This window comes from Varanus komodoensis, unplaced genomic scaffold, assembly GCF_004798865.1.
Source record: "Varanus komodoensis strain SLA01 unplaced genomic scaffold, ASM479886v1 scaffold59_1, whole genome shotgun sequence".
Classification (NCBI taxonomy): Eukaryota; Metazoa; Chordata; class Lepidosauria; order Squamata; family Varanidae; genus Varanus; species Varanus komodoensis.
In genome coordinates this window covers 391,601-404,264 of record NW_025336221.1, presented here as the reverse complement: position 1 = coordinate 404,264, position 12,664 = coordinate 391,601, and the positions used below count along the sequence as shown (strand labels likewise).

Here is a 12,664-nt window from a genome sequence, read left to right as displayed (position 1 = left end):
TAAATATACCCTAAATTTCTCTCAGTGCTTTCTTCCCCTTGTGTTTCCTCATTTACATAATGTTATTCTGGAGCACAAACATATAAAGGTGGAGAACACAGAAGCTGCACTTCCCTGCTAGAAATCCTGTAAAACCTGTTCCATCTCCTTTGACAGCTTTTGAGATTTCAGTAGCTATATCCTAAATTATGCCAAGTGAGCTTGGCAGCTTTAGTCACAGGTATAGCTGGTGCAATGACAGGGTACGGAGCCTTTGTCATAAGCACAGCATTAGATGACTAGAGACAGCAGACGAGGCAACAGGACACCTGTTTGAAATAAACTGAAACAAAAACCTCTGAGGGAGCTGCATGCAGGACAGACGTGTAAGGAACTGCTATTTCCATGGCCCTGATGGCTTTCTTGGCCCCTGCCAACTCTACTATTCTATGATTCTGTGAGATTCTGCCACCATTGATTAGGAATAGACCTGTATTGTTGAATGTCTGGATTTCTGGGCAGCAGTTTAACAGTGTTTGTCTTATAGTAAAGTGCTCTGTGTTTTCCTCAGGGAATGGCTCTATTTGCTCTCCCATGAAATGCTGAATCCATATTATGGCCTCTTCCAGTATTCACGTGATGACATATATACGCTACAGATAAATCCAGATTCTGCTGTTAACCCGGTATGAAGAAGCACTTTACAAATCCTCATACTTTCTGTGGCCAACAAGTTCCCTTTCCAACATTTCTACTGTTATAAACATTGAAATTCTGTTATGATGGTCAGCTTCATTTTTAGAACAGATAGAAGCATTATTGCAGAGGTGGGGGTGCCCTGAAAGTCGGAGTATAAATATATTAAATAAATAAATACAAAATAACGTCTGGTGTTCCTCCTGTCCAATTTACCCTGGATGTGCCTGAATCCTTGCCCCAGGTCAAAGAACCATTTTCAGCATGAATAACAAGGCAGAAACACTGTGGCAATAGACAGGTATGCAGTAAAGATAGGAGAGAGTAAAAGTAAGAGAGGCGCATAGAGGTGCTGTGGCACAATGGGGCAACATGCAGATGTTTTAAATAAATGAGTAATATTTATCTTGGTGAGGAAAGTAAAGCAGGCACATTAAGCATCTTTTACTATTCTGACTTTCATTGTGACATTTAGGCAAACCTAATGTGTGTGATAAGCAGCTTTGAAATTTTTTCAGTAGAATATGCATGCCCAGGAACCTTGATTTGAATATTTTTGCTCCTTCAATTCTAGGAACACTTATCCTACTTCCACTTTGTTGGACGGATCATGGGGATGGCTGTATTTCATGGACATTACATCGATGGGGGCTTCACATTGCCTTTTTATAAGCAGTTGCTAGGGAAGCCTATTACATTGGATGACATGGAACTGGTTGACCCAGATCTTCACAACAGCTTAGTATGGATACTGTATGTAATGATCTTTTCAGAAATATGATGTCTGGAATGACTATTCTGTTCAAGTTATTTATAAGCTTCTCTTATTCCCATCCAGCGCAGAGAAACAGCATTCTGCCAAGGATGCTACCTTCTTGGTAGTGGCACCCTGTTTATACCAGGCAAAAAGTGTTTTGTTTGCCCAGTATTTTAATTGTTAAGTGATGCATTTTTTAAAAATCATACTTGGTTTTATGTACCTGCCGGGTCGCAGGTATTTTATTATTCATTTATTTATTCTTTTTTTTATTTCTGTCTATAATTTACTTTAGTTTTTGCTTTTGCTGGTTGGCTCAGGGCCTGGACTGCTGAAATGTATTGTTATTGAACTGCATTATGATTGTTTTGCTATTTTATTATTTTATTGTATTTTAATCTAATCTTAGTGTTATTCTTGTAAACCATTCTGAGACCCAAATTGACTATGGCGAACAGTATATAAAAGTGTGTATAAAGAAGCAAATAAAATAAGGAAAGAGGAAAAGAGAGATTGCTTCTCTACACCCAAAAAGCAAAAGCAAGAACACAAAATTCAAGCTTTTTACCTGGCTTCTGTCAGAAAGGAGGAGAAAGAAGAGCTGTGGACTCAATAGGATGACTCTGTAGATTGGAGCCTCTCCACTGTTCATTTGGAACAAGGGCAAAACCACTTCCCCTTCCTTGACATCTCAAGTGGTCTAGAAGATTTGAGCCTTGTTAGGGTGACTGAGGGGGGAAAGTGTATTGCATTGGGCTGGAGGGGAAGCCAGCCCCTATATCTGGGGAGGACACTGTGAGTAGCGCAGATGCTTCTCAGAATGCACTTCGTAGTCTTGTACTAACAGATTATTCCTCTGCGTTTTTTCTTTTTGTCTTTGGTGTTGGGGAAGTACATCTTGAGCACCTTCATTTTTTTTCAGATGTAATTTTGTAATTACTGTGACATAAAGCATTGTTGGGCTCCTACAGCTGTAATTAAGTGCATCACTCCCTTAATATGGGAAGCTCTGTAATGTGTAATGAGAAAAGAATGTACCTCCATTTCCCATCGCTCCACACAATGTTGGAAAGTCCATCATTTATTGGCCTTGCCAGTGAACAGAGAGAGTAACAGAAGTGCAACTGGGATGTTTGTTTATAGGAGGCTGCAGAATATATACTTAGAAAATGCTTAGATGTTTGGAATTCATGTAATTTTGTTTTTATCCTTCTTTAGGGAGAACGATATTACAGGAGTCCTGGACCATACTTTTTGTGTGGAACATAATGCATATGGAGAAATTATACAACATGAACTGAAACCTAATGGCAAAAGCATTCCTGTCACAGAGGAGAATAAAAAGGAGTATGTCAGGTACTAAGCTGTGCAGTCTTTACAAAAATCTATTATACTCTCCCATCTGGAGAGTGTAATAGTGAAGATGTGCTATATAGATGCTTAGCACAGTAGGTTGTCTCTGTTTCTGGTAGCAATGTTTGCAGGCTGAAGTCAAAATTTAAGATGCAAAGCATAAAGATACTCCTTTGCAAACAGAACGTCCACTTTGTTTCAGGCTTTATGTAAACTGGCGATTTTTACGAGGAATTGAAGCCCAGTTTCTGGCTCTGCAGAAGGGATTTAATGAAGTAATTCCACAGCATCTCCTGAAGACATTTGATGAGAAGGAATTGGAGGTCAGTATACTAATGATACGCCACATCATCAAGTAATACACGAACAAAAGCATCAAGAAATGCTAGAGGATTTGCAGGTGCAAGAAGAAGAAATAGACCACCATTTGTATACCAAATCACCAAGAGCGTGGGGTACCTGAGAGTGTGGTTGTTTGGATCTTCCAGACTGTGTTTCTTGAATCTGCCTTGATTGTTGTACCTGTGAAATGGATACCACTGGCAGATTGTGAATTTTGTCTCCTTCTCTCTCTCCCCACAACTGCCCTGGCACCTTTCAAATTTTCTCTAGTGGGCCTCTGAAGCAACAAAGCTGGATCTGTCTGTCTTCTCCATCAGTACTTTGGTTTGTTAGTGTTACCTCATTTTAATGGCATTTAATGGAACATATATACAAAGCTTATTTTTGTTAACCTTAGTCTAAAGTATTTAGAGAGTTTCCCAGTTATTTTTGCAATTAATTCTGTTGTGAGTTTTAAAAAGCAAAAGCACACCAAAACTAAAATAGAAAAAGAAAGTGTCAGTTTTCTTACATGAAATTTCAGTGCATCTGCTACAGTGAATACATATATACTATGTACTCCTCTATATTGCATGTAGAGGCAGTTCCTGAGTTTTGAACGTCCAAGTTAAGAACAACCCATTCTTATAAACAAACCTCCATGAAGCCTATTAATATTTTAAATCACTGCAGAAAATCATCATCATCATAGAGAGAGTGAAAGTGGGGAGAGAGAGGGTCTGCAAAGCATCTCCAAGAGAAAGAAGTAAAAGGGTAGAAAGGAAGTTTCAACAGATGAGTAGCTAGTTAAGAACAACTTTCTGTCAAAAAATTTATCCTTGTTATCCTCCTTTTCCCAAAGAAGCAGCCATTGGGCGTTGCCAGAACATGTGAGTGGGAGAAGCATTAGCTGTATTAGATCTTCAGCAGAAAGTTTCACAATTATGTCCGGAAACAACTTTATGACGTTTCACTTTAACCAGTGCATTTAGAATGCTGCAGTAATGTGAATCTTGGCGAAGTGCAGCAGCGCATCCCAATTCCTGTTCTTGGGGAAAGGGGTTTGACGTATCATTCCTAAAAAAACCATTACCCCATCAAACCTCATGTGCAGGGGGACCTAGCATTTTGACAGTTCCGTTTCTTACAGAATGGGGCAGGATGCACTTTTCCAAACAGCGAGAGGCTCTGGAAAAAGTGCAGAATGTGATTCTCCAAAAAGAGGAGAATCAAGGCAAACAAACAAACAAAAAAAACCAGAAGGGTCTCACCAGGAAAGGAGTGTACAACTGGCCATCACCTCCCAAGCAGAGATCTTTCATGCCTTTCTTTGCCCTTGGTTACTTGTGTTTTGACAGCTGTCAGGGCAAAGCAGACCACAGGGGAGGGGAACCGTTTGGAATCTTTCTAGGGCAGTGTCCAGGCTTGGTACCTGCTGCACTTGAAAGCAGATACTGCCCAGGTGAGGCTTCCCACAGAAGAGGGCACCTATGTACTTGCAGAAGCCCAAGTAGGGGCTGAAAAATACTGTGTGCATTTGGAATGCACACAAAAAACCCTACACATTTGCACACAAAAAACCCTGAAAAATACTGTGTGCATTTGGAATGCAAAAATACAACATTTTTAAAAGGGTGGTCAACTATTCAGGTATTTTGGATGGCCTGTTACTGACAGCAGCTCAGGCAAGATAGCCAAGAGCAGCAAGTGGGGGGTGGTTGTTGTTGTTGTTGTTTTGTGCCATTCTTGTTTCATGTCTCTCTCATTGCTTCACTTTACCCACAGTGGGATCGGTCATCTGGTGTTGGATGACATGTCAGGCCAGTGTGGCTAGTTAACCATGATGGGTTGTCATTTTTTCCAGACCAGGGCAATATGCATATCATTTTCCATTGTTTCAGCTCATTTCCTTGTATATAGAAAGAACCGTTCTATATTTTTGAGCACGTACCTTTAGCTATATTGGCCTTATTTGCTTGCCATAAAACTGCTTTCAATTCTTTCTTTACTGGCTTTCATTTGGTACCATAGAAGTAAAACCCCACATGATCACCTGTTCTTTTATGTTGTTTATTGACATTCATGGCTTTGTTTACATTAGATATAACCTGGTGTTTGTGTGTGCAATTATCAACAGCTCATCATTTGTGGTCTCGGAAAGATAGATGTGAATGACTGGAAAGCCAACACAAGGCTGAAGCACTGCACACCAGACAGCAATGTTGTGAAGTGGTTCTGGAAAGCCGTAGAGCTCTTTGATGAAGAGAGGAGAGCCCGGTTGCTGCAGTTTGTGACTGGGTCCTCCAGGGTGCCTCTGCAGGGTTTCAAAGCATTACAAGGTAATAAAAGCACAGCTGGAATCTCTTGTTCTGCTGCCCCAAGTTTCATCATTCTGCCACAGTTACTGAACCTTCTGAAATAACCCATCTTGTAACATTTCGAATATAATTAGCATACCGTACAAAACAAATATCACTGTACCTTACAGCTTTATGCATTTTGTCAAGGGTCTCAATATGAGGTTTTGCTTTCCTTGAAAGAACTACACAACCCATTTCTCTGGTTTGCATTATCCACTGTATTTTCTTATGTCTCCATTAATCTAGCTGCTGCTCTTTATCACAAACATCTCAGTAATAGTTGCCTCTGACTGTGTGACACCGGGCCACAGAGGATTTTGCTGCACTCAAGGCCAATTTCAGATAGCTTGTTTACATACAAAATGCAGGTTTATTTATTTTATGTTCATGGACTTACATGGGCACATTGACGTACACATACTGGCCACAGTATGCAACGCAGCATGTGCATTTTTCAAAAGATCTTCAGTGTTAAAAGCTTGTGTCATGAAGACTCAGTTTAAGAAAGGCAAGAATGACTGAATGACTGGACTGGAGCCATTGTTCCATTTAAGGTTAGGAATATGAGCCTTCCTGTGTACTTGGGGAAGAAATGAGCAGTTTGTGATAGTTGTTTTTCTTGATAGGTTCTAGGAAGGCTCACATCAAGAATCGTCAAATGGGAGATGTCCAGAATAGTAATTAAAACCAACTTTGCATTGGCCATTACCTTTCCAAGTTGTGTGCATGCTCCCCTCCTCTGTGTCACTTTACTGCTTCCTCTTCTGACGCGGTAGCTAGTCAGTGCATTATCTGTTCTTCTTCTTGAGTTATTCTGTGCAGTACCAACCAATGCATTCTTTGGCATATTTCTAGGTGCTGCTGGCCCAAGACTATTTACAATTCACCAGATTGATGCTAGCACAAATAACCTGCCAAAAGCCCACACATGGTAAGTCACAGGCAGTGCTATATTGGTTCTTTTTTGCATGCGAATTGTGAAATTTGTAATGAATTAAAAATCTAACGTATTAATCCTCCCACTTTAAAGACATTTAATTAATAATCTAGTTGCATGCATTATCATATTATAAGCATTCATAGAAAGGGAAAAAATCCTTTGCTGTAAAAGGATAACATAAGCTGGCAGACCATCCATGTAGGTTGCAAGTTCCATACAAGCTGATCTGTTTTTCTGTTCTGTCATTCAGCGGGTGGTCTGTGATGAAGACCTCCAAGCGCTTTGACATTGACAGGTGCCAGGCAACACCCTCATAATGCTTCTGTGTGGCCTGCAAGGTGGCATATCCCCAAATTGTCCAAATTCCCAGGATTTTTGCTTGTTGATGTAATAAAAGATCACATTTATCCTTGTTAAAGCTTTATTTGATTAATCAAATCATACTGATTTGATCAAAGTTTGAGGCCTTCATTCTATACTTTCTCAATGCCACCAATTTTCTTTTTGTGGGCAGTGGCCTAATCATTAATACAGTTTTGTAGTAAGTGATTTTTCAGCAGCATCTCCTTGAAACTGGATGTCTTCGTGCGACCTGGTTCCTTTTGTATGGGCTTTCTTTATGGCTGTGGGAGGCTTTGGCTTTTTGCAAACGGTCTAACATTGTTTTAGGACTGCGGCCCTGAGAAGGGCTCTGAGTCATCAACCTCTGTTTGCACGCATAAAGAATTCCAGATATTCCACTGCGGTGTCCAGAAACGTTCAGGCCGTTGCCGACATGTTTTGATCCAGTTTACTCAGAGTAGACAGAGCCTTTGTGAATAACATAGTCTGTGAGCAGGAAATAGAGCTGTGGAGACCATGGAATTCGCAACAGTGAATTCCCAGGTCATGTACATGCCTTTTGCGCAGTGATGGATTTGGCTTACTTGTTTTACTGGAACTCCTTTAAGGTGTACCAGTGCTCTAATCTTAGTGAAGGAGGTGGGTAGGATATTTTACTGATCCTCTCCATCTGCTCCTGTGCACTGTTGTGGCTCTCTGTGGATCATAAATGAGACATTGTTGCTCCTGTTCGGCTTGTTAGAAGCAAGTCCTGCTGTGGCTCATTTGTTGGCATATTCCAGGATGGGAGCCAAAGTAACACCTCTGACTAGCCAAGGGTGGTTTTTTATTCTTTGTTTTAACCTTTGGACTCATGCAATTGGAGTTTTTAAACTGTGGCAGAATAGGTGTAAAGTGCCTCTCATACTCTAGTTCTATCATGTAGAATTATATGCCGGGTTCAAATCTATTGCCAGGAGCTTGAATTGGGCTTGGAGTAAAGGATGTTTTAAAAAAATTACACTCCATGTGTCAGGAAGCATATGAACTATCAGCTTTCACTCTTCTGTGAATGACTACCATTAATTATGTAAATTTTACAGTCTGTACTTATGACATTTATTTCCTGAACTGTTCACAATTACCACCACCACAACCACCTGAATGGTATATAAACCTGAAACATTAAAGAACAGGTCATATGCCTGATGAAGTGGGCTTATGCCAAGAAAAAAGATCAGCCTTAGGCTCTTTGCTGTTTTTTTCTGCAGTAGACTAGTATGGGCGCGCTTCTGGAAATGCCCATCGGACTCCTATGCAGTGTTCCGCCCACCTCTGTTCTGTGCTTGACTGTCTCTTCTGTGTGGATTGATCACAGATAGTTGTTCTGTTCTGATGTAGTCCTGCCGAGAAGGCATTGGGGGGCGGGAGGGGGTGGTTCCTAGGACAGTAGCAGACTTCTACGGAGATATCACATCACCACTGCCAGTTATTGTGCCGCATGGCTTATTAAAGCTTTTGTTGTTTTCTTGCAGTTTCAATCGAATAGACATTCCTCCTTATGAAAGCTATGAGAAGCTCTATGAAAAGCTGCTGACTGCCATTGAAGAAACATGTGGATTTGCTGTGGAATGAACATTTGCAGACTTGCCTGGGACTGTATTTATACTCCTGTCAAGCAGAAAACTCCCCTCAGCCATGACACAGTAAATGCTTGAAATATAGGAAACTTTCTCCCCCTGCCCCTTTTTCTACCTTAGGACAATATGAGGGAAAGGAGCATCTTTGGAATTCTTCATGCAAGAAAAAGTCCTGTGGCTCCTGCCAAGGAATCACTCAGCTGCTATTAACAACTAGTATCTTGAACATACAGAATGCTGGCTTTCCCCTCGTTTCAACAGTCAAGCAGTATTCTTCTCGCAGAAAGACGACTACTATTTTTGTAAAAGGTTATCTGATCTATTTACCTACCTGATTTCTATTCTCACAGGTTGAAGACACAGCTGTCGGTACAAGTCATGTCCCAGCCTACTTGCCTAAACATGTGATACTGAACAGCAACCTGCTATTTTTTTAAATAAAATATTTTGACTATTCTAATTTTTGCATAAAATTGGCTTAAGAAATCATAAATCTTTTAAATTAAGGCCACTTAAAGATAAACTGTGTTTTCTTAGTGAATGATTTTATTCTGTTATGAATTCAACTTCAGTGTTCCTTGTGTAAGGGTTTTTATATTCCTCAAGCATGAATTACAGGTTTTGGGTCCTGTTTTTCTCTTGCCAGATTTCTTTAAGAGAGTCCTGGTCTGAGTTAACTTGCACTGCATTTGGTACAGTACTTTGTGGTAAATGTGGAAACCCCTTTTTAAAATACATTCTAGACATTTAGCATTTTTTAAATAAGCATTTTTGTAAAAAGTCAATACTTGAGTGTTTTTTTAATTTGCTTTCCATTTTAAATGGAACTGCTGCATTTTTTAAACTCCTAAATGTATGTTGATGATATCAACAGCCTTCTGCCAGGTCATTAGTTCACCTTTCAAAACCTTCTGTGGATGTCATACCAACCAAAGGTTTTATGTTGAGATTCAGCCAACCCACATTTATATTGTTGCTAAATAATCCAGGTTAAAAAAATATTTATTTTTAACTGCTTCTGACATATGGGTTTGTGTTAGCTACAGCTAAGGGAAAAATAGGCATGCAATGGACTCAGAAGACTAGATGATCACTTATCTAAAATGCAAAAGTTGCATAACATGCTCTGATAAATAACTGGCTGGGACACATCAGAGGTTATTGTGGTAATGAACAGATATGCAAAATTATTAAATACAGAGAGCATATTCAGATGGGGTGGAGTGCACTGTTGATAGCAGTCATGTGAGGAATCCTCTATCAATAACTATATATATATTTGGCATTGTATAATAGCTTGTGAGTTCCCCATGTAAGCTTTCCTTGTAGTTATGTGGGTATGGTTACTGCAAAATGTCCAGCCCATTATGGTATACACTTTGATTTCCCCATAAATTTGCAAACCTAGATACCCAGCTGTGCAGTGGAAACAAGTAGAGCTTACATGTTTGAACGAATCCTTGAGAACTATGATCCAAATTGTCAGTACGGGTTCACTCTCCCATCCAGAAACAAGTGACGGCAAGCAGTGGAAGTCATACTAGAAGAACTAATCATAAGTAGCCATCTAAAACTATCACTGCTTCTGTGCTAACGATAATCAAACATGCCAAGTGTATTGAGAGAGCCTGGAAGCTGCCAGTGCAGGCTCCTCGGTCTTGCTTATTTTCTCTGGCATGAGAACTGTTTTCAACAAACAGATATCTAAAATAGAGAAAGGAGAAAGTAAGTAGGGCAGAAGACGTTCACTAGATAGTATATTGCCTGGTCTGACTTGACCCAAGTGCTGAAGGCCAGGGCGCATTGCATCTTGAGAGGCAGGACTTGGAGAAGTGAGAATGTGTTGCATTTTCCATCTGTAGAACTAATGATACAAGAAGATCTCTGATATCCTTGCTCTTATGTAATATGCAGGCATATTGGATTATGAAACATTGCACAAATTAAGGCAGCTGTAAGTAGACCATATGGTGGGGATAGATGGTCTATTTATGACTATGTTGTTGAATGGTGGGAATAGCTTGGTGCTCTTTCTGGTACTTCACTTTCCTTGCTCATGGACTGCAACAGAGCTGTTATTCAAAGCTTACTTCTGCACACATTTGATCGTATAAACATGGGGATGATTTGAAATTCAGACTTAGCCCTAACTAGGGAATCTGCTTTGTTGCTATGCTATCTGATGTTGTCACTTTTTCCCAGAACAACTCTAGGATAACTTCCACTCCTCTTTCAGGTTTCAGGAACAGCATTTACTCAGTTTCCTTCAGCCTTTGTGTTGCTTGGAGTACTGGTTTTCATATCCACTGCTGGGCTTTCAAGTGTAAGTCCCCTGCAGAGCTTTCCAATAGATCCCAGCCTTTTGTAAATTATTCTTGAGAACTTTCAAAAGCGGCCATTCTCCCTTTAAACACATTGTTGTAGAGCTTTTGGGCAAAGCAAGGACTGCCTTGTTGCATGTTCTGTATGGAAGGTCAAATACATTTTTCTCTGCAGAATTATCATGTGATTCAAGATAATAGCCTTGCCCTTACCTTGCTCTAGGATGCGTCCATTTTGCATCAGATTTTGCTGAATGTTACGGTCTCCATTGTTGGTTTCTGCTCATTTTGTAACAACTTGTGTTTATCCATGTATTATGAAATGCAGCCTAATTGCTCCAGAATGGTAAATGAGTACTTTTAAAAGAGAGTATGCTTGACAGACCTCAGTGAAGAGAGTTTGGAAAATTAAATCCAGTCTACTACCAAAACTTAAGTTTAGGAGTTAACTCCATTGTCATCCTGCTTTAAATACTTGGTTTTCAGAGATCCTTCTGTCACTACAGGGCTAACTTTGTGAAATGAAATTCACACAATTAGACAAAATAAAAGCATTTCTACATACTGCTGTGACTACCCTGAGCAGACTGATGCAAATTGAGTGCCTTTTTATCAGCATATCCATTAAAAGCTTTAATACACACAACCTGCCAGGAGCTTCTCTGGACCCATCAGCTGTAGTTTTATAGCCATTTTTCCCAGCACTAAACCCAGGATTGCGTTGGACCTTTGAATTTTCACCCCAGATTTAAATGTGAATATTTATTTCCAACATGTCCCCCTTTCTACATGGCTTCTTCATCCATCCTGAATTTGCTTTAAATGGTTGAGAGAGATGCCATCTCACATTTCCATGCTTTTCTTTTCATTAATGAATGTGTTAATATGGATTGTGACTCTTTGGTAGAGTTCAAATATACATTACTCAGTTGCGTTTCAGATTTAATTTCTAGATGTAAAATTTTTGTAATGGTGCTTTGTACAGTATGTAATCTATTTTTTGCACATAGGTTCAGTTTCCCTAAAGTGATTTTTATTTTTACCAAAATGTTGTGATGTACTAGAGTCCAGAGCACACAGGATTGTTTTGTTTTTATTCTTGTTCTACAACACTAAACCTCTGTTAAACCTCTGGTGCATTTAAACTGGCTGCATTAATGAAAGTATGAGCTTTGCTTCTGATCATACATCATAATGTAGCATGATCCTGTTGCTTCAGACTTTAAACTACACCATATAGTTAATAGGTGCAATTTGTACTTAGCATACTCTTTGTTAGTAGACTTCTGTCTCTACCAAATTCTAAGAGCTTTGTCTGTAGCTAAAACTAGTCTATATTTGGTATGATTTTCCCACTTCCACAGACTGACAGGTTTTTTTTAGTTGCATTTCTATTGTATTTATTGCAGAGTGTTTTAGCATTGATATTCATTGTATTTTCACCAAGCTGTTACATGAGCTTTAACAATAGATCTGTATAAAATGTTTTTTAAGTATATACCCATGCAGAAGTTGAGCAATAAATTTGTATGCTGTTTGCACTGTCACAGCATCAATGGTTTTAACAACATTTGTTTTGTGTTTACTACAATTTTAAATAAACGGTGTTCACATTAATTAAAGCAAAAAGAACATGTGTAGAGGCCCTGGATAGAAGCAAGGCTAGTCACCATTATGTTGGCTGCTGTTGACTTTGAGCCTGGATGCCAGATCCTTGCCTGTATCTTTAAATGGTTAAAGGCGAAGAAGTAGCCTCTTTTACAGGGGTAACATGTAGCCCTCTAGATGTTGTTGACCCTCAACTCCCATCATCCTTAGCCCACAAAGCCAATAGTAAAGGATGATAGGTGTTGCAGCCCAACAACACCTGGAGGGGCACATGCTCTCTGAATCTGCTTCTTGCCTCCATGATTACTGAAAATGTGAGGGCAAACCATTCCTCCATTGTAAAGAAGCGAACTGCTCATCAACATGAA

General features: G+C 39.6%; 1 protein-coding gene across 1 annotated transcript in view; it reads left to right on the top strand.

The window, feature by feature from the left end:
* The window catches only part of SMURF2 (SMAD specific E3 ubiquitin protein ligase 2), a 91,068-nt gene extending 78,815 nt beyond the window's left edge, over positions 1-12,253 (top strand). The window contains exons 13-19 of the mRNA XM_044449568.1: positions 551-665; positions 1,250-1,428; positions 2,651-2,788; positions 2,988-3,108; positions 5,244-5,445; positions 6,322-6,397; positions 8,263-12,253. Of these exons, the coding sequence (XP_044305503.1) occupies positions 551-665; positions 1,250-1,428; positions 2,651-2,788; positions 2,988-3,108; positions 5,244-5,445; positions 6,322-6,397; positions 8,263-8,362 (931 nt within the window). The 3' untranslated portion in view covers positions 8,363-12,253. The remainder of the gene's footprint in view (positions 1-550; positions 666-1,249; positions 1,429-2,650; positions 2,789-2,987; positions 3,109-5,243; positions 5,446-6,321; positions 6,398-8,262) is intronic.
* The last annotated feature ends 411 nt before the right edge of the window (positions 12,254-12,664 follow it).